Raw genomic sequence first — 22,577 nt, forward strand, 5'->3', positions numbered from 1 at the left:
GTCTCCCTATGTAACAGGATAAGCAATATCCCTACTTTTCCTATAGAAATGGCCCCTAGTCACTTATTATCCAGGAAAAGAAGAATCTCTGCAAAGTCGGCAGAAACTTTGTAATAAACGCTGCCAAACTCCTACCAAACACAGTTGCATGTCATGAGCAGCCCCTTGGCAGATTTCCGTACAAGATATCTGTAATTGAATGTAACTGCAGTTTCATGCTCGAGATCTAAAAAAGCAGGGAGCATGGACTTAAAAAAAACTGTAGCTGATTTATGAGCAACTTTTAAACTTTTATCAACTTCGAAGTCATGCACAATTTCCCTAATTGCAACTCCATTGTTCCCCCCGGTTTGCTTGTGTTACGCTACAAATCCTAGAACTACAACTATTCATCCTCCTGCAATTCACCCTGCTAGAGTTTGACCTGCCTATCATTCCGAAATAGCGCACCAAAGTGACGCAGCCCTTCTTTCCTTTATGACGTAGTCGGTTGCGGGGCAACAGCAGAGAAGGTTTCCTTGACAATATAAACAAGAGAGGAGAACAAAAGAAGCCGCGAAGCTAACCAATGTCCTCAAGGTTCCGTGCCACTGTTCCAGGTGCATGTCTGTGTCCGGCTGCAATTGTCCAGTGCTGCTATCAGAGAGGCTAGGAGTCTCATTTGGGTGAGAAGCCAAAGAAGAAAGGTATAATTTGTATTGCGTTCCCCCCTCCTATGTTTTTAACAGCAAATACAGCTTTTTCATTGAGACAGAGAGTTGGAAGAATTAGTATGCCTCACTAGGAAATTCCATGCATTGATAATTTACCTACGTGTAGCTGAGTATGTGTGCATGTTAACGTGTTGTTAGAAGGCAGGGAAACCTAACCCATCTGCTTCTAAATTACCTGCTGCTTGCTCAATATTTGAGCCCATTCAGTGCATCAATCTACAACTGATCTTATTAATTCTATTTTTTAGAATGATTATGCAGGTTCCTCAGCATTTTTGCACTGCACCTTAAAGCTAGGGAAATGTGGCATATACATTTATTAACTAAAACTTGATAAGATAATTCCTTATCAATTGACTTTGACACCAATGAGTGACGGTATAAACCTGTGGAGCCATTAAAATGTCAAAGGTCATGCAAAATACACCAAATGATTTTAATACCTTTTTTTTCATTTTCTATCTTAATCTATACCCTGATTGTCACTCATGCCACATTTAACATTATTTCCAAAGTACTGTCCAAACACTTATCTACAATCAGATTTATTTTTTTTAAATTGTGTACACACCTTAGGAACAGGGTTAATCAAGAACACTTATTTTTTGACAAATACTGTTGCTCCTTTTTGACCTAAACAGCTAGTTGAAGTTTGTAAGTCCAGCAATGTCCCAGTTGGGGTTAGAAATTGGAAATAGGCATTTCTTTGATGCAGTTTTTATTTACAAAATCCTACTGTCTCTCTGAATGCAGAGGGGATAAAACAGTAGGAAACCACTTCTTCTCAAGCACAAGACCATTCTTCTCTGCCTGCAATCAGAGTTTCTTCCAGGCTCAGATACCATGCTTTCAGATGCTCCTTCTGTTTGCTTCTGTGTTCTGCCCGTCTCTCTCATATTTGATGACAGTACCCTTCCCATCATGTTGTTAGTTTCTGGACAGATTCTGTTGGCTTTCATTCTAGAGCTTCAGACAAGTACCTCAAGTGAAGGGTAGTTTCACACCCAGTCTCAAATAGGCTTATGATCCAAGCGCTCATCAGTGTTTCTCAGCATAATGCTCTACTGTGGAACACCTTTTTTCCCCTCAAACAATGCAACAGAAAAATTGTTACTGAGTTTTATATAAGTGCTTAGCACAGGCATTCTGTAGTAGCACAGCTTTGGATTATAGATATCCATGTGAAAAAGCACTGAGGGCTTTGCACTTCTAGATGTTTGCTGTGTTTACCCAGTTGCCTGGCATGACCCAGGAGTTGCATTACACAGCCTCACCACCGAAGTTGGGATCTGTTTCAGAGTCACAAGATAAACAGGCTCAGAGGGGGTAGTCGTGTTAATCTGTAACTTTAAAAACAAGTAGTCCTTTGGCACCTTAGAGACTGACAAAAATATATAGGATGATGAGCTTTTGTGGGTAAGACCAACTTCATCAGATGAGTTGGGGTAGAAATAACAGAATTCAAGAAATATATAACATCAAAAGAAGAACCTGTCAATTTTAGGACCCATGCTAATGAAGCTAATTAAGTGGGCTGGATGTGACTCGTTCATAGCTTTTGATGTGAAAAGAGGGTTTCCCTGGATCAGAAGCTGGATAGAGGCATCCTACAGAAAATCTAGATACTGCAAGAAGGGCAATTTTTGTAGGGAACTTTCTACTTTCTGAGCTGGTGCTGTTACTTGAGGTTCTTTCAACCCCAACCTTTGGTAACTTTTACTCTCTGCGAGGTGGTGTCAGGAAATAATTCAGGGGAGACACGGTCGTCTGACCGATAGATGGATGGTACAAACAGGACAACGAGAGTGCTTTCACTTAAAGCTAAACTTTACTTAGTCTCAAGCACTTACACACATCCGCAACAGGTTGGTAAAACACCCCCACTCTTGATAATTACCGAAGTTGAGTGTGGCTCTCAAGTGACACCGAGCAGGTTTCCGATGGCCAGTCTTCCCTCTACTGGTGGGGACGAAGATGCGTCCATATGTGAAGAGTCCTTAAGGAGTCCTCAAGGCGTCCCTCCAAGTGTTCCCAAAATTGTCCCCCCAACTCAAACTTTCCTTCTCTATTTATCCATTAGTATTACAATAACATGTCACTCAAAAACTTGTTAGGCAAGCACTTTTTAAAGGTTAAGCAAGAGGTTTTCTTCTGATCATCACTTTCACCAGATGCGTTTTTTCTTTTTCAGAGACTCCCTGCTCGGGGGCCCTGACAGATATGTGTCTTAGGGCATTTAGACAAACTTCCTGTTTTACTTAATGTATAGCTCAGCGATTTCACTAGCGATTTGGGCCTCAGGAAGGACGCGGGGTCAAGCTGCCCTCTCTGTGGCACTCTTCCCCCTCCCTGACTTAGTCATGCTGTCTAGGCCTATTTTGGGCCTGTTAGTTTGGTTGCTAAAGTTCAAGCAGTAAGCAATAGTGGTTCAGGTACATTACTGGATTTGCCGAAATCTCCCCGTACAGTACTAACCCACATGGTTTGCAAAAGGAGATGTGAAATCCAGTTCAGCAATGTAAGAAGCTTCTTTAAAGAAGTCTGAGGTTTTAATAGGCAAGGTTGGAAAGGAAAGGCAGGGAGCACTATTTGTAAAGGAAGTGGGAGGTTGGTCTAAGTGATGTGGCAGTGCAAATGAACCGACTTAAAATATAGCCATAAAACGAGTGCAAATGGCAGTCATTATTTTCTCCTCTCCTCAACCAGTGCACATCTGGAGCGATCCTACTGACTCCAGTGGAATCACACCAATGCAACTGATTTTCCATCTGAATTTGTCCTAAGGAGTCCCCCTTCTAAATGGGGGAGGATTGGCCATTTTGTTGACTGTGGGCTAATTATGATAAACTACAACAGTCCTTCTCTCTGTACTTACAAATAATTGTATTGTGATTACCTTCTTCCTAGGTTCTATAGCAGAGAATATCAAACTCCACCAGCTTCCCTGAACCTTTCACTAGAATTATTTGGAACAGAATTTGTTCAGCATGTCCACGCTATCTTATACACGTTCATCTGGGTCCCATGAAACACCCAGCTCTGGAGCCATTTCCAGTAAGAATTTTAATTAATAACCTGTTGCTTGTAAAACATAAATCTAATGATGAAATGTGGGTGTTTGCGGAAGTGCTCAGAAGTGTGGCATATGGCATATGTGGGAATTTTCCTTTTTTAAAGAGAAGATAGAGGCCTTAAAGCTTGTTGCTAACAAACCACTATGTTTTATTTTGTGCCTCTTTTTCCAGAAGTATATAGTTAAAGCCATGTCTACACTACAAAACTATGTCAATCTAACTTAATTTAATAGCAAGTTATTAAATTGCTTGGATATATGCACCCTTGGCTCCTTGTGTCAGCAGTACACGTTCTCACCTGGAGCATTTGTTTGGGTTGGTTTGCTAGTGTAGGGCATTGTGGGACAGCAACTGAAAGCCAGTATGATCTAAGAAACATATTGTCTATGTTGACACTGCATCGATCTAATTACATGAACCATGATGCTATGCTGCTCAGGTACGTAGAGTTACTAAATTACTATAGAGAGGCACTTACATTGTCTGGAGCCAAAATTAAATGGAGACACTTCCAAAGCCAGGTTGACACAAGGCAGTGAACGTCAACCTAACCATTTAGTGTAGACCAAGCTTTGGACTTGTTTTCTGAATGTAATCCACTCAAATTGAATGTGGCTATTTGTCCCTCTTTTATGGCTGGAACTGAACGGAATCCTAATGTATAGATGTCTCCTTCAGACAAGCAAATATGGTCCTTTCCCTCCATTCCATGTCCTGGTTTATACTTTCATTAAAATTGAGTGAAAGGCATTAAGGGTTGAGTTTTGTCATCAGTCTTCATTCACATTACAAAGTCACCACAATATTCAGTGCAAAGTGTGAGAACACATCCCTTTCTGATCATAACATGGCCTTTATTTGACAACTGGGTGTTTTGTTATTTTCTCTTTGGCAAAGCCCTACTGTCAGTGTTCAACAAACATACTCAACCCACGCATCCGGCAAAAGAGATCAAGAAATTGAACTACTGCCTCTTTCAATGTGTAATTAAAAGACAATAAAATCCACCTTTCTAATGTATGTGAAAAACAAGGGAATCCCAAGACTTGGGGATTGCATCCATGGATTCAAGTACTGCCCTTTTTTATTACCAATGTTGCTTATTACTATTGATTTATTGCTTTTTTTTTTATTGAACCAGGGGGTAGGACCTTATCTCCACACACAGAGTCATCCTCTGGGATGCTCTCTATCAAATCTGGAGTGGAAACAAAGTCTGCACTTTCAGGTAAGGTTCTGATACTCTTTCAGCTTTTAATTGCTAACCCTGGGCCAAATCTACAGGTGCTTACTCAGGTTGCTGTAAAAACCTTTAGTCTGGTAGGCTCTAATGGCTTCAATGGGAGCTTTAACTGAATAAAACATTGAGTATAGACTTCAGGATTTGGCCTGATGGAACTGGGCAAGAAACTGAGGTGTGTATGGGTAACCAGTAAAATCTCTGGTCTGCCAACACAGCCTCCCCAAAAGTTCAGCTGCTACAAATGTGCTAATTCTCCAAACTAGACCCAAGAAGACCCATTAATAGTAACCTCGGATATAGCAACATCCCTTTAATATGATCAAGGCAAAAAGTCTGAACATGATCAGTAAGGACAGTAAAACCTCAGGACCAAAACAGAGAATTTGGCCCATCATGGATTCACCACTTCAAGAAAAGTTGGCTCTTCAAATGCCTGTTTTCATTAGCGAGGATACCATGTTAAACACTGAGGGAATGTCTATATTTACAAAAAGATACTCTGGAGGCTGATCTTCTAGCATTTGATTTAGTGGGTCTAAAATAGACCTGTAAATCAAACACGGAGGGCACCCCAGCTGGCGTCTGCTACTCCTCCTTCTGTAAAGAGTAAAGGAATCAGACGGGAGCATTTGCTCCCGTTGGCCTCCTGCTGTGTGGGCACTGCCACAGCTTGGCTTAAGGTAAGGTGACTTCAGCTATGCATTTTGCATAGCTGGAGTTGCATAACTTAAGCCGATCTTCCTGATTTTAGTATAGGCCAGGCCTGACAGTATTCCTTTAAAATATGTTGGATAGTGCAGAGGTAACTCAGATTAAAACATAGCCCATGCATTTTATCCTTTGAAATTGTGCTTTTTAGCTTTCACTGCACTCAGGTATTGCTAATCAAGTTCTGTTTCTTACTGCATGCATAGATGATGATGAGTTTCAGCTGAGGAAAAACCCATTTAAAATCCCTTCGGATATTGATATCTTCTTACTGAGAGACAAGGAACGAGAAAGAGCTAAGGTGGTATGTATAAGAACTAAGGCAAAAATCCCTTCGGATATTGATATCTTCTTACTGAGAGACAAGGAACGAGAAAGAGCTAAGGTGGTATGTATAAGAACTAAGGCAAAAGCTAAGAGGTTTGCAGTGAATTTAAAAGGGGTTTGATGGCAGCCTTAACAACATTTGTTATGTGAAAGAACATTGAAGGCCAGATCCTCAGCTGGTGTATAATAGAATAGCTCCATTGAAATTTATTCTGTTGAAGTCAATGGAGCCAAGTTGATAAACAGCAGCTGAGAATCCAGGGAGGTATCTGAAGATTATTTTTATTGCTGTCTTTTTGTTTCTTTTCTTCTAAATACATGTGGATTTACCATTCCTGTCAGAGGCTCTTGAGGCTACAGAAATTACTTATTTATGTAGCACCCTTGAGGTCTCCTGTTTTGCAATTAATGGGGCTCATCCCTTGACTTGGAGAGACCATATATTAGTGCTGGATCACTGGCTAAAATAATGCTAAGGCTGACAGATTAATGTAGGGCTCCAAGCATCTGCCCATAAGAGGGGAATTAGAACCCCAAGAGCAGGACTAGAGAGACCTGGAATTTGGGGAGAGCTGGCTCTGTGATATGTTTCCTTCTTCCCCACAGCCTTGGAGGGGTTTCCACAAGGCTGCTGATCCCTGAATGGGGAAGGACTTGGGAACTCATGGCAGTACAACCCTTGTAGGGTCCATGTTTTCAAGAGGCAGCACTGAGGAAACAAGAGTCCTGTGTGGTTGTCCTTTCTGTTTCAGAGATTCCCTGATATCAGCCTCTTCTGCTGAGTAGAGGGACAAATGCCAGCCCTATAATGGCGACTCTGCAAGTTCCCACTCCCTTTCTCAGGAATAGCCCACAAAGAGAAATCTGGAGCACTCGCTGGATTAAATTAATCTAGCAGGGGAGGAGGTAGAGCAACAGCGTGCATCCTGCTGGGTGCAAACTTTAAGGGATGAGATTAACTGTTTTGTTTGCACTAGGGTAGTAACATTAGGAGTAATGGGATGAAATTCAGCAAATTGAAACATTGGTTAAATCTCTGAAAAACTTCTGAATGGGGAGATCAGTTAGATTGTGAAATAATCTTGAGTCATTTGAAGACTGTATGGACCAAGTACTTGATTAGAAGAACTTGTCTGCCTAACTGACGTGTCCCACTAGGAACGTGAGCGAAAGAAGACCTTGAAAGTTCATGAGAAGATGACTCGCTCCACGATGATGAATGCCAAGCAATCGGGGTTTAAGAAGGACTTCCAGAAAGAGGAGGAAGCAGAGGACCGAGAACTGGCAGTGGAAGCAGAGCGACTGAAAGTTCTCCAGGAAAGTATCTCTTGGAAGATCGCAGTCACCAAAGGTATGGAACTTGCGGACTTAACAACCCATCAGGCTCTGAGAGGGAAGGAAGCACAGAAGGACTGAGAGTTGCAAGTATTCTTGTTCTCTTCAGAAGCAGCTTATAGATAACTAAGTTGAGTTCTCCTAGCATGCCAAAACCACTGTCATCTATCACATCTTGCCAATATTCATGCATCCGTTCTCTATCATATGCACATGCATAAGAAATTTTATATGGCAGAGAAAATTATTAGAACAAAGTGGACCAAATTCTACTTTATGTACATGCTTTGCAGAAAGTTATCATCAGTGGTGTGGTGTGAGATGCAAGTCATTATAGAGCCTGATTTGGGACTCCCAAGACTCTTGGTTATGCTGTAATCATGGCAGGTTTTCTATTCCACCATGAGCCAACAAGTTGGGGGGGGGGAGGGGTGTGTGTGGTTTTTTGTTTTTTTTTGCACTTTGAACCAAATCTTGGTGCTAGGAAAGTCAATAGGAGTTTTGCTATCAGTGCAAGGAGACCTAGATTTGACTCTTCAAAGGGGTCTAACTCCCCACTATGTTATGCCAGTTTCACTAGTTTAATACTGATTTTAATGAAACAGACTGGAAAACCAGTCAAGGAAATCCACCACAGCAGCCTTAGTACTGCTATGTTGCTAAAATGCATGCACAAGATTTTACCTTTGCGAGTAAAATTATTTTGCTCTTTGCAATCCATTTTTAGGTCTGCCAAGAGATACAAAAATTGTAATTAATTGTGCAATTAAAAATTATTGTGACTAATTGCTTGATTAGTCATGCTGTTAAACAATAATAATACTATTTATTATTTTTTATATTCTACTTTTTTCTGATGTTTTCATTTCAATTACAACACAGAATACAAAGTATTTGCACTGTAAAAAACCCAAAATAAATAGTATTTTTCATTTCCTCCATTACAGGTACTGTAGTACAATCTTTTTTTTCATGAAAGTTGAACTCCCAAATGCAGAATTATGTACAAAAAATAACATAAAACACGTACAACTTTAGAGCTTACAAGTCCACTCAGAGGGCCAACAACCTTCAGGGGCCTCAGGGCAGGTGAAAGCAGCCCCGGCTCTGCACTCCTGGAAGGGGCAGAGCATCAGCCAGAAGAGGTGAGGCTGGGCAGCCAGTCCTCAGCACTCCTCATCGAGCATGTGGCGCAGTGCTCTGCTAGTGATTTAAAGAACCCAGGGCTCTGGCCGCTACTGTAGCAGCGGTGACAGCTGGAACACCGGAGCCCTATGAATCACCAGACCCCACGGCAATTGTCACCTTTCCACCCGCTTTGTCGGTGGGCCTGAGTCCATTCAGTCAAAGGTGCGGACTTCCCCTCCAGCCAAGGTGGGGTTTCAAGTGCAAATGTGGCAGCGCTTTAATGCAGCAGTGTGGTCACCACAGCAACACTGTGAGAGTTCTCCCAGCGCTGTAGATAAACCACCTCCACCAGGGGAGTAGCCAACACTAGTGCTGGGAGCCTGTTTACACTAGTGATTTACAGCACTGTAACTTGCTGTGCTTCTGTGTGTGTGTGTGTGTGTGTTTTCACACTTCTAAGTATGAAAGCTACAATGCAGTAAAGTGGCAGTGTAGACAAATCCAAAGACACCCAGGCTACGTCTACAATACCGGCTTTTTGTGCAAGAACGGCTGTTCTTGTGCAAAAACTTGCAGAACGTCTACACTGCACGCGTGTTCTTGCTTTCCTGTAAGTTTACTTGCGCATCAGAACAGAGGGCTTCTTACTCAAGAATTATTCCTCTCCCCATGAGGAATAAGAGTTCTTGCGCAAGAAGGCAGTGTGGATGGGAACCAGGGTTTCTTGCGCAAGAAACCCCTATGGCTAAAATGGCCATCAGAGCTTTTTTGCACAAGAGAGTGTCCACACTGCCATAAGAATGGCCATACTGGGTCAGACCAAAGGGCCATCTAGCTCAGTATCCTGTCTGCCAACAGTGGCCAGTAACCAGGTGCCCCAGAGGGGGTGGACTGAAGACAATGATCAAGCAATTTGTCTCCTGCCATCCATCTCCAGCCTTTGACAAACAGAGGCCAGGGGCACCATTCCTTACCCCCTAGCTAATAGCCTTTTATGGCCCTAACCTCCATGTATGTTCTTGTGCAAAAGCACATGGCAGTGTGGATGCGCTCTTGTGCAAGAACTCTTGCACAAAAAGTTCTTGCGCAAGAAGCCTGCAGTGAAGGTGTAGCCCCAGAGTGAGTTGTCTCGATTCTGTAGCTGTTCAATTAGGCCTCAAGTGCAAACATCCATACCCATGCCAGTGAGTTCTCCCTACTAAAGGTGGTTCTGCATATGCGCCTCCTTCTGTTTATCACTGTGTTTTACCGTGGCTACTTGTTCAACCTCCACCTTGCACAACTTGGTCTCATTGTTTCAGATCAGCAAGTGGAAAAAGAGACGCTCCATGAATACATAGAGAAGAAGCGAAAGATGTTTCTGCTGCAGGTATTTGGCTTTGTTTTCTGAAAGTTTTTACATAAAATCACAATCTTGAGCACTTTCCTTGTGTGTTTTTTATAGTGGTTGGAGCAGGGAAGTGCTAATTGGGCGTCATTAACTAAGTGTGTTGGCATTGTGGTGAAGGCCCTGGAGAGTGACTCTGAGTATCTGGCTGTATCACAGATTTACTATGTGATCTTGTATAAATTGCTTAATCTCCCTTTTGTTCCTCATCTGTAAAACAAAGATAAGGCTTCCCTGCTGCACAAGGCTGTTGTGAAGATAAATTATAAATTCATTAATGTTGTGCTGTTCTTGGACAGTATGGTGGTGATGACCGTATAAGTGTGTGCACTGATTGGACCTGATATGCGCATACAACTTCTCTCTTACACCAATATTACCCAGTTGAATTCAGCTATGTAATCTTGTGGTTAGAGCAGGGAAGGGGATTATTGGACTCCTGGGTTCTGTTTATCTTCATCACTGTCTTCCTCAGTGAATCATTAAGCAGCTCCTTTCCTCAGCCCACCTATCTGCATGTGGGTGTCAAAGTGCTTTGAGATCCAGAGGGAGAAAGCCATGCTGCAGTGTGAAGTCATGCCTATGTTTGTAGTTGATAGAACAATGTTTGCAGCCCAACCAGAGCTCTAAAGAAACCGAACGGAGTGAGGAGCTAGCATAAGTCACCGTGTTGCCCTTTTGGATTGATTTCAGTACGCTGTGGCCATAAAGAGAGAGGAAATTCAGAAGCTAGAAAACTTAGCAGCAGAAGAGGAAGCAAAACTGGAAAAGGCTGAACAGTTCCTGGAGAAGGACGCCGCCATGTTTGATGAGTTCCTGAAGGAGAATGATAAAAACTCTGCTCAGGCGCTGAAAACGTAACGCAGGTGGTGGGGGCAACACACAGACTCTTTGGCCCAGATGCTTGGACATAAAGGGGCCCCACAGCCAGGGTACCTGCCATACTGTGCTTGCCACACACAGTGCTCCCTGGAGTTCTGTATATGTGGCAACACTGCAGGTTCATGCTCTTGGTTCCAGTTGCATCTGTCTGGGCACCCACTTCAGAGGTTGCACTCGGACCCTTCAAATCCAGACTTGCCCCTGCAAAGCACTAAAACTTATCAGCACACAGGTTCACTACCCAGTCAAGCAACACCACTGGCTCATGCCAAGTTTGCAAAGGTTGTTTCCACTACTCCCCTGGCTGTGACTTCCACTGGGGGTGGAGACCTGCAGTGGGGCTGATGGGAGATTCCTCAAATGGCTACTGACTTTGCCCTTGTCTAGCTAGGAGCACGTGCTGCCTTAATTGATGGGGTGACCATCCCCCTGCCCATCAATAAGGGTTTGTGGTGCAGCAGAGCCACTATAGTCTAATCTAGGCAGAAGTCCTACTGAAGGAAACTGTAAATGACAGTGTAATTATAGAACAGGTAGGTCTGCCCATGGTAGCCTTACTCTAGCTAGCACAAGCCACAATGGGGTATGTCTAAACTACATGGCTCAGTCGATGGAGCCATGTAAACTAGTTTACCTGGCATAGGCAAAGAAGTGGGGATTTAAATAATCCCCGCTTCATTAAAATAAACATGGCCGCTGCGCTGTGCTGACGATCAGCTGACCCGGCACAGCATGGCAGTCTAGACGTGGATCTGTTGGCTGGGGAAGCCTTTGCCAACCGATCCTTTATGCCTCGTGAAACGAGGTTTTCAGGATCAATTGGCAAGGGCTTCCCCAGCAGGCAGATCCGCACTAGAGTGCCACGCTGTGCCAGATCAACTGATCGTCGGCACAGTGTGGAGGTCATGTTTATTTTAATGAAGCAGGGATTATTTAAATCCCCGCTTCTTTGCCTATGCTGGGTAAACTAGTTTACATGGCTCCGTCGATGGAGCCGTGTAGTCTAGACGTAGCAGGGGTATGTCTAGACTGGCATGATTTTCTGCAAATGCTTTTAACAGGAAAGTTTTCCGTTAAAAGCATTTGCGGAAAAGAGCGTCTAGATTGGCACAGACGCTTTTCCACAAAAGCACTCTTTGCGGAAAAGCGTCCGTGCCAATCTAGACGCGCTTTTGCGCAAAAAAGCCCCGCTCGCCATTTTCGCGATTGGGGCTTTTTTGCGCAAAACAATACTACGTTGTCTACACTGGCCCTCTTGCACAAAAGCATTTGTGCAAGAGGGCTTTTGCCCGAACGGGAGCAGCATGGCATTTCCGCAAGAACACTGACAATCTTACATGAGATCGTCAGTGTTCTTGCACAAATTCAAGCGGTCAGTATAGACAGCTGGCAAGTTTTTCTGCAAAAGCAGCTGCTTTTGCAGAAAAACTTGCCAGTCTAGACGCAGCCTAGGAGTATAGATGTGGCAGCACATCTGGCTAGCCAGGGCTGTCCTTATCCATCCACAGAAAAAGCCTGCCAGGCCTATTAGCAGAATATTGAACCTGTTAAAGAACCGTTCAAATGGTAATGTAACCATTTAATAGGCACTTGCTAACCCCAGGTATCTACTGTCGGTTTCTGAATTCAGTGTGTTAGTCTACAGGACTTGAGTTTAAACATGGCTTTACAGCGATTTCATTTAGTGTGTTGCTGAAAATGTATAAAATCACATCTCTAAAAAATCATCATCCCTGCCCCTCACTGTTGTAAGGCATATGGGGCACCAGTTTAACAGTACAGCATAGAGCCCCATAAATCCTAAGGACATCCCTGTGGCTAGCAACCCAAGTCAAGCCCATCCGGATCCCTCTGGTTGCTAGCCCGGGCCTCTGTGTCTAAACAAGCACTATTATCATCTGTTTTCTGAGCCCAGTATTTCAATAAAATAATTGCGTACGTGGATACAGTGTCACTGATAACTAGAAGTCCAGGTGGAATGCTTAGGTCTAATCCTCTTGTTTGGGACATTAGTAAATAGTGGCTAAGGGAAATTTTTCTCTTAAAAAGATTGATGTTGCAATGGGAAATGGGGGAGGAGGTGAAGCTTTCTACCATCTCTCTTCATAGCAAACTTGAACATTCCCTTTGACCTGAAATTCTTTTAACCCTACTCACTCTGGGCCTCAACCCTGGATCTGGTCTGACTTTGTTCATACTTTCCAATGAGCTGGGTGAAATTAGTTTGTCAGGCTAGTATCACAAAAGCAGTATCTCAACAAAGAGGCTGCAGAGCACATTTTCAGATATAACAAACGTTTCCTGCCGCTCCATCTGCTTCCTCTATTTTATATACACTTCCCACCCACCCCACTACAATTGCTGTTCTATGCACATTTCCAATCTTATTTGTATGACTTCTTCCCTAGGGCTGAAAAAGAAACCAAAGCAAAGATAGAGAAAATAATTGAGATCCGGGACCTTGCTGCACAAATCATGAGCATTCAAAGGTAACGGTGACCCACTGAGCAGTGCCAACGAATAGTTTGCACCTTTAATAAATAGACCTTATGGAGTCTCAGGGCTGCTACCTTAAAGTCTGTGCTGTCAATGTCATCTGAAGCAACTGTGATGAGACAGCGGCTGTGTAAGGGAACAATGCAACTTCAAGTTGCAACATCCTCACATTGTGATGAAGTTGAATAACACTGAGATGACTACACCACCCTTCCTCCATGCTATAAATTAAAAAAAAAAAAACAAAAAACCTTAAACTTTCTTGTGTGGGTGGAAGGTTACCCCATCCACGTGCTTCTGAAAACTGATGGCAGAGTTATGAAAACTGGGCCAAGTTCAGTTACGGTGTTAGTGGGTGCTACCCCTACAGATGTACCAGTTCATAGCACTGTTGAATTTCACTCGCTAGCCTTGGAATGTATGACACGTAGAAAGAAAAGAATGAGCTTCACAAATTACAGCACTAAAGCTTAGTAATCAAGTAACTATCTCTTTTACTAAACTTCAAGAATGCCTTCTCATAACATGGACACGATTTTAGGGAAGACATGGGACTCACTTTGTAGGCATCGGCTTTATCTTAAAATGCTGGGACTGTGTGCTCATTGGTGTTGCTTTATATCTGGAGTAACTCTTTTGACTTCACTGGAATGTCAGGATGTTTGCATGGCAGTTGCTCAATTATCATGATGCAATTTCAATAGCACTACTTCTGGTTAACCCTAACATTGCTGAGAGCCAGGAATATAAAAGGGATTGCCCCATATTATATCTACCACAATCTGACATTGTGTTTATTGCAGGCTCTTTTATGGGGAGAGTTGTTTGTTCATTTTAAAAGTTAGAATGTTGCACAAAGCCCTACAGAGCAACTTGAATTCCCTGGAGATACTTGGAGCTTGATTTTTTTTTTTTTAAACAGTGTAAGTGAAAAGGAACACCCCAAAATGTGTACAATATCATGGCTAATGTGCAAACCCAAATTACTTCAATTATGTATGCAAATTGGATATTGGTAAGCAAATGACCAGGCATTTGCTAAACTGGCAATTGACATGTACATTTAATTGTATGAACACTACAATTTTGTGTACATTCAAATTCAGAGAACTTAGTCTTCATCTCCAAAGACAGATGGAAAATCTGCTCTCCCATTTACCGTACTTATTGCATCATCATGGAGTACATGGATAGTATAATGCCTTGCACTGTCAGTGAAACTAGATGGCTGTGTCTAGACTACATCCCTTTTTCGTAAAAGGGATGCAAATTAGACATATCGCAATTGCAAATGAAGAGGGGATTTAAATCTCCCCTGCTTCATTAGCATAAAAATGGCTGCCGCTTTTTTCCGGCTCGGAGCTTTGCCGGAAAAAAGCGCCAGTCTAGATGCGGATCTTTCAGAAAATAAATCCTTTTTGAAAGTTCCCTTATCTCTTATTTTATGCTAATGAAGCGGGGATATTTAAATCCCTGCTTCATTTGCAATTGCGATATGTCTAATTTGCATCCCTTTTACGAAAAAGGGATGCAGTCTAGACACAGCCGATAGGTTTGGTATAATAGCTAATAGAGGCCATTGGATAGACAGAGTATGAACAAGGACATTTGAAATGGATCTAATATTTCCAAAAGACTGGTTCTGATCCCACCTAGTTTTGGTTCAGCTCTCTCTCCAGTATTGACTCACTTAGATCTGAGGTTTCAAAGATATTATTATGGTATTTTTCAAAGAATATATGCTTGGCACAAGGCAGATGATCAGTTAGTCTTCTCTAGCTCTAACTTGGATAGTGCTATGGCTTTCCTCATTGGGGAATAGGAAATTAGGGCGTTTTCTAAATACCAAAATTTCCCTCCCCACTTATTACTTCTCTGCTTCCTCAGAGATCTCATGACCAGCAACACAGCTCATTAGTACACTGCTCTGTCTTTTGCCCATAAAGGTTCCTTTCTGTCAGGCTACACTGCAAGGCTACACTGGCAACTTACAATATGAATTGGATATTCCAAGCTCTGATGTGGCAGCACTTACTGGCCCACTGAACCAGTCCTGATCTTGTTTATAACTCCCTTCCTGCATGCCTGTAACAGGAAAACTTCCTAACTGAAAGCTGTTCTCCTTTAAGTCTGGTTTTATAGGGTACTGAGACTGATTCTCAGCTGATGGCTCTCTATTGTGTCCCACCATGAGCCTTTACAGATGCCCAATTTGATTAGCGGCTTTATTGGTTCAGTGAGAGAAGTGACACAGGTGATCATGTGCTATGCCACACAAGCTTTTTTTTTTTTTTTTTTTTTTTTTTTTTTTTTTTTTTTTTTTTTGGCTACCAGATTTCAGATAGTCTAATTGTGATTCCTGCTAGCCATTAAAGTGAGCCTTTGTGGAAAAAAGCCTGTTCCAGGCTTTATTTCTGGTTTTTGAGTGACATCTGCTCAACTTGCCAACAGGCAATCCTGCAAACCAGGCTAGGTTCTGAGAATCAGGCTAGATACTTTCAATCTCATCTATCATCTCCACTACAACTAGAGACAACTTCAGGCCAAATTAGGTCTTAGAGAACACAGGGCTACATCTACACTGCGCTCTTTTGTGCAAGAAAGATGCAAATGATACAAAGCATGGAAAATCTCCTTGCCTCACTTGCATAATTAATGAGCAGCCGCTTTTTGCGCAAGAGGCTTTTGCACAAGAGCCATTCCTCCTGGAAAAAAATATGGAAGAATGGCTCTTGCGCAAAAAGCAGCTACTTAATTATGCAAATGAGGCAGTGATCTTCCATGCTTCACCTCATTTGCATATTTCTTGTGCAAAACAGCACCGTATAGGTGTAGCTGTTGTATTATAGTTGCTTTCACCGGACACACCCAGGAGCAGAGGTTAAAGCAAGAGTGAGAATGGGACGAAGGGAGTGAGTCCCCTCTCTTTTACTAAAGACAGAGTAGAACTCCTTTGCTCTCCTTAGCTTGAAGAGGCAGGGCTTCTCCATAGCTCCCCTTCTCCTTGGCTGGTAAGTTGAAATCTCCCCCTCCTATATCAATATACTTGACTCCCTTGTACAGGGGTAACTGGTCAAAACAAAGTGACTAATTCTGTTGAAACAAAAGACAGGACTATTCAGCACTTTTTAATTCTGTTGAGGATGCACAGGAAAAAACAGATCGATGCTAGCTCACTCCTCCTTAGCTGTGCTGGTTGTGTAAATCTAACCGTTATGAACTTGTTGTCCTAGAGTCTGTGGTTTACACCCTGAACACACACAGGGGCTGCATCTAGTCTGGCATGATTTCACGCAAATACTTAATGGAAAAACTTTTCAGTTAAAAGTATTTGCGCAAGAGCGTCTACACTGGCACAGATGCTTTTGTGCAAAAGACATATTTTGCGCAAAAGCATCCGTGCCAGTGTAGATGCTCTGTTGCGCAAGAAAGCTCCGATGTCCATTTTAGCCATCAGGCTTTCTCATGCAAGAAATTAACTTGCCTGTCTACACTGGCCCTCTTGCGCAAGAATACTTGCGCAAGAGGGCTTATCCCTAAGCAGGAGTGTCAAAGTATTTGCGCAAGAACCAATGATTTTTGTACAGTACAAAGTCAGTGTTCTTGCGCAAATACTCATGGCCAGTGTAGACAGGCGGCAAATCTTGCCAGTCTAGATGCACCCAGGGTCCTTTCTGTGGAGAGAGATGGTGCCTTCTTGAAACAGTTGCTATTCAGAGTAGAGCTACATTTCAAAATGGAATTTCTTCAGAATGGTGTTTTTTGCCATGCTGTCAAACCTCCTGCAATTGGTTTGCACCTCTGCCCTAGTGAGATAGCCCGGTTTGAAGACACTCTGCAGGAGTATAAGATGTACAAGAACTTCCTCTTCAAGCTCTCTCCAAAAGAGTGGCAGGAAGAGTACCAAAAAAAGCAGATGAAAATAAAGGCGATGAAAATGTCCTCCAAAGTGAAAGAAGAAAGCTCCCATGCTCCCAAGGGTAAGTTTTTTTTTTTTTTTTTTTTTTTTTCCCAAGAATTTCCATCCATTCCTCAATGTGCCCAGCCTTGCCTTCTAAGGATATTTTCTTGTGTTCAGGCCAGGATGCAACGCCCCGGACCAAACGTGGCAAGTTGCCTTATCTTGGCTATACAGGGCATCAGAGTATTGATTTCTCTGTGGCGGGGTCTGATTTGAGACCACCAAGTCAAATCATGCAGAGAAAGGAATCCCTCAAGCCAGGCAAAAACCTCTCAAAGCAAAGCTTGAAAGCCCAGCAGTTAAGACGACAGTAAGTATGAAACACCCGATGAAGGCGCTGGATGTAAATATAAAAGAGCTGTCAATCAGATGAGAGCTACAGGTATGTGTGAGTATTACTTGCCTTTTGCATTTTTAGGGAAAGCATCCAGTTCATGCTTTTGGCTCTCTTATTAGAACAAATCAAAATGCTCAGTTGCTGTACACTGGCATAGTCCCACTGATCCCTATAATATCACACCAACACACGCTGGCTGAGCACCTAGCTAAAGCATTCATTCCTCAGGCCAACACACAGTGGTATTCTAGAGCAAAAGGCATTTGTTCCACAACTAAACTGCCTTCTGGGCAGAGGTGTTGCTCTCTGCCAAATTGTCATTGCATACCGTGGTATGTTGAAACAATGCAACTATTAACATCTGTTCCCCCTGGAATGGAGTTGCAGTAGGCTTGAGTTCATTATATGTCATGTGCATTAGTATTACAATTAGTCAAAGATTTAATCAATGTGTGCTGGGAGGCAAGTAGAATGCTTCCTGTACTAGGTGTGGACATGGGTTCCCGGTAACCACAGTTACCTAGAAGCAAAAAGGTAGGGGAAGGAAGGAGGGAGTATAGACAAGGTACCATGCAGGCTAAGCAAACAGTGGCCTGGGGCAGCAAAGTGTTTGCTATCTGTTTGTTTGTGTGGGTAACTGGGGCATTATTTGCCAGTCTGCCTAAGGGAAGAGAACCTTGGCTCTAGTACCCCACTAATTAAAAGCTTCCTGGTAAAATCATTGTTTTGAGGGCAGCTCCCATTTCTTCCAGCTGAAAAATATTCTGGTCGCTCATTTTTGGGACCCCTACAATGGGCAGCACTTGCATGAGTAATTCCCATGAGATGAAAAGGGACAACTTGCCTCATCTTGTGCTTGTCAGCACATAGTAGCTAACAGAAGTGGGGGCCTTAGAATACTGCCATTAATAAGACACCCAATCCCCAAAGTCAGGATCCATATCCATTTGTAAAATTCCTCCAAAGGGGTGATCTGAAGGCAAGATTTGGAGCTCTTCTGTTGTGACAGGAAGAGAATGCATGGAGCAGCAGCAACAAGGTCTGATGAGAAGGGCCTGCTGCCCACACCCGTCCAATGTCTGTTCCCCTGTTGCTCTTCATTGTGCATTTGGGGTTTATTCCTCACTGGAGCAGCAAAATAAACTGCTCCACTGTTCATTAGTGGGCTGAGGATCATGCTTAGGACTTTTAGTTAGCCATGCCTTCAACTTTTGCCCACTTTCTCTCCTGTGCACAGAGTATAGGGAGCAGAGATGTAGACTCTGCAGATGGCTCTGGCTGTGTGGAAATCCCTCTGCCTAGGAACTCTGCTGCAATCATGCACACACATACACAACCACTCCATACCGTGCATACTACTGCTTCGCTGCCCACTGATCAAGCCCTTGATTCAACCAATTATAGACAGAGCTCAGCTGCCACATTCAGATTCACGGCCTGATCCTAAACACCACTGAATTCTGGGGGTATTCAAAATCAGGGGGTTTGGTCCTTGATTATCTGTTTTGATACCAGTGGCAATCGCTCTGCAACAACTGATTGTCAGTTCTGTAGGGGCAGGGCCCATCTTTTTGTTTTGTGTGTACAGCAGCGTGTCTACTGGGGCCTGCTCCATGTCTGGGGTTCCTAAACGAGAAATAAGCACCGGCCTTGTGAATATTCAAAGTTAATATTTAAAAGCAGATAGGGATTGTTCAAAAGAAATATCAATTGCCCACTATTTACAGCTATAACCAGAGATAATTTGCCGTTGTAATTAACTTATCTAGCAGCCAGAATCCTAGTACACTTGCTCACATCATCTTTAATATGGCTTACAGAAATGATTGTGTAAGTGCCTGTCACTGGAAATGTCTTTTCAGGAGCATGGCAGTCTCATCAACAGAGGAGAAGGAGAATACAGTCTTTGACTATGAGGAGGAGGAAGAGGTCAGTAGCCTTGTGTTGCGCAAAAGCATCTGTGCCAATCTAGACACTCTTTTGCGGAAATACTTTTAATGGAAAAAAGTTAAAAGTATTTCCGCAAAATCATGTCAGTCTAGACACAGCCTATATGTTTAAGGTTTTAGTTATTATAAAGTTATTTTTTTAAGTTGAAAATTGAAGTGACATTTTAACAGCTATAAATAGAGGTCTTTAATTTTCACCAAATCAATATATTAAACATCTGCTCCTCATGCTGCTTACAATACAGCAAACCCAACAAAAAAAGAGCATGGAAACTGGTTCCTTGGAGACAAAAATGAAATTGAGGGAGCAGAGTTTAAAAAAAAAAGCCACAAATGCTGAATATTGGATTTTTAAAGTCTCATCTTTCATAATAATCCCTGTCATTAAAACAGGCAAGGATTAAAAAGCAAAATCCTGCTTGACAGCTATTCTTTTAAGTCCAACATTTTCAAAGCTGCAATTACATACGAGAATTGACGATTGCACAAATGACCATTTAGTCATCCAAATGGCCAGTTGTGCCTGCAGTTGTTGTAACTGCTGTACCAAAGCAGGTGTACAATTGCACACTTGTATTTGTAAACCTCCATCTTTTTAAAAAAAAGATGTCCCTTCACACACTTTTTTTAGACTCAAAGCACAGTGCCCGCTTGCAATTTAAGTACTGGAAATCTTGGCTGTTGCTAAATGAAGAGGTATTTTCAAACTGTAGTGCTCTGATGCAGGCTGATTCACTGCCCAGACTTGTTCCAGGCAGTATTCCTATATAGAGAAGTGCATCACTGTGTTTGTTTAAAGGCTGTTATACCACAATAGACCATAGATTAACGTCATCTTATTAAATGAGACATTTGTGATGTTTTCATCCCTCTTTAAAAATAAAGACCCTGTGGAGCAAGAAGCAGACCAAATGTGCACCATTAATAACTGCCCTTTTAGATTTAGGATATCAGATCCTGTCACCCCCTTAGTATTTTTTTCCCAGAAAGTTTGTCAGTAGCTGCAGCTACTTTGTACTTCCTTTTTCTACTGACAGCGTGCCATCCTAAAATTGATCTAAAAATCAACTACTTCTGTTCAGGTTCTCATGCCCGCCACCCCCCCTTGCAGCTTCTGAGGCCTGGTCTATATAGGTATGTCTACACAGCAAAGTTATTTCGAAATAACTTTTTACTAGCATCTACACAGCCAAACTGCTATTTTGAAATAAATTCGAAATAGTGGAGCGCTTACTTCGAATTTGGTAAATGTCATTCCACGAGGAATAACGCCAAATTTGAAATAGCTATTTTGAAATAAGTGCAGTGTAGTCACTTATTTCGAAATAGGGGGCCTCCAGCCTTCCCAGGGTGCCCTGGTGGCCACTGTGGCCTCAACCAAGAACACTTCTCTCCTTCCCCTCTCCTCCCACCTCGGAGCCCTTAAAGGGGTTGACTCTGGCCACAGTGTCTGTGCCAGCTCTAAGCCTGCCAGCCCAGAGCCAGAAGTCACTGCCCCTGACCCAGTGGCCCCAAAACATGAGCCAGCAAGCCACTAGCAGCCAGCCCTTCACTGCTCCCCCGGAGCAGTCTGCCAGCTCCCGGAAGCCTGCCAGGGCCTGGAGAAGGCGGGCGTCTTCTTGGGCCAGAGTGGAGATCGTGGACCCTATTCAGGCTTGGGGGGGGGGGGGGGAGGGGGATGTCCTCAACGTCCATGATCTCCGCACTAGATGGAGGAACGTGGCTGTCTATGGCAGGATAGCTGCCAGCCTGGCCACCAAAGGCCACACGTGAACCCAGGAGCAGGTTTGCATGACAATCAAATTGGTCCGGTGAGACCCCCAGCCCTGAGCGTCCCTTTCCCCTTGCTTCCCCCTGCCAGCTCCCTCCTCCCAGGTTTCCCTTTCCCTGTCTCACCAGAGTTTCATTCCCCCCTCCCCTGCCTCCCCAGTTTGTTAAATAGAATTTGTGTTAATGAAAATACATGTATTTTATTTGACATCAGCAAGAGGGGTTAGGGAGGGGTAAGTGAAAGGATGTGAGGGAGGAATGAGGCATGAGCTCCCAGTGGGGCAGACCAGGGAGGCTCTTAGTGCTCTTCAGGGTGGAAGCTCTGCTGCAGGGCTCCCTGGATACTGACAGCCCCCCGCTGGACCTCCTGGATGGCAGCCTGCAGAAAGTGCAGCCAGGCTCACAGCAACGTGTACAAGAGAAGCTCCAGAGTGCCCAGGGGCAGCTCTGGCTCCATGTTGCAGAGTGCTGTGGTGTCCCGAGTGAGGGCACCCAGAGCACGCAGAGACAAAATGCTTTTCTGTCCCTCACTGAGATAGACAAGCAAGCAGGGAAACCTGAGAACTGGCTGTCCGGGGGGGTCCCTTTTAGCACAGGCCTCAGGCAGCAGCCCCACACAGTAAGTCCTGACCTGGTATTCTGCTGGAACTGGTTCAGGCCAGCCTTAAATGCGATTCAGAGTCTATTCAGTGTGGATGTGCTATTTCGAAATGCATTTTGTGTGTAGATGCGTTATTTCGAATTAAGCTATTTCGAAATAACACTGTACTGTAGACATACCCTATTACATCAGGAAGGTTGGTATAAGGTGCACAACTCTAGTTACCAACATGCATAGCTAGAGTCGGCTTACTTTAAGTGACTTCCCATGCGCCTCACAAAAGGAGGAGTACCGGACACAGGCAAGAGCTGTCCTCAGCGTTCAATTTATGGGTCTATATTAGACCTGCTAAATCGAATGCCAGATGATCAACCTTCAGAGCATAGATCTGCAGGTAAGTGCCTCCCAGGGGGCATTATAACATATGATTGGCCTTTGTCATGTGCAATTCTCACACACACCCCTTTCTCTCCAAGGAGAAAATCATGTGAGAGCTAGGAGCCGTCCATGATATATGGTCCCAAGAGGTAATGGAGAGTTGAGAGCAGTGGGAGGGCCTGAGCTGTCACAGCAGTCTGTTCCAAAGTCAGCCATCATTGTGTAAGAGACCCTGCATTTCTGATACGCTCTTGCTCAACTGCATTCATGACCTTTCCTCATCTAGGC

The 22,577-nt window shown here is 43.4% G+C and overlaps 1 protein-coding gene across 2 annotated transcripts in view; it reads left to right on the forward strand.

Annotated features, from left to right (window-relative positions):
• The first annotated feature begins 471 nt into the window (after positions 1-471).
• The window catches only part of CFAP100 (cilia and flagella associated protein 100), a 31,204-nt gene continuing 9,098 nt past the window's right edge, over positions 472-22,577 (forward strand). Inside the window, exons 1-11 of one of the 2 annotated variants that reach the window (XM_089781224.1) lie at positions 472-665; positions 3,621-3,767; positions 4,929-5,015; positions 5,945-6,042; positions 7,224-7,416; positions 9,830-9,897; positions 10,609-10,772; positions 13,206-13,286; positions 17,104-17,273; positions 17,372-17,564; positions 19,454-19,520. In XM_089781224.1, coding sequence (XP_089637350.1) covers positions 3,701-3,767; positions 4,929-5,015; positions 5,945-6,042; positions 7,224-7,416; positions 9,830-9,897; positions 10,609-10,772; positions 13,206-13,286; positions 17,104-17,273; positions 17,372-17,564; positions 19,454-19,520 — 1,188 coding nt within the window. In that variant the 5' untranslated portion in view covers positions 472-665; positions 3,621-3,700. Of the gene's footprint in view, positions 687-3,620; positions 3,768-4,928; positions 5,016-5,944; positions 6,043-7,223; positions 7,417-9,829; positions 9,898-10,608; positions 10,773-13,205; positions 13,287-17,103; positions 17,274-17,371; positions 17,565-19,453; positions 19,521-22,577 lie in introns of both variants that reach the window. The other variant, XM_089781223.1, reaches the window with a different exon arrangement.

Source organism: Pelodiscus sinensis, chromosome 11 (genome assembly GCF_052426305.1).
Source record: "Pelodiscus sinensis isolate ZL-2025 chromosome 11, ASM5242630v1, whole genome shotgun sequence".
Classification (NCBI taxonomy): Eukaryota; Metazoa; Chordata; order Testudines; family Trionychidae; genus Pelodiscus; species Pelodiscus sinensis.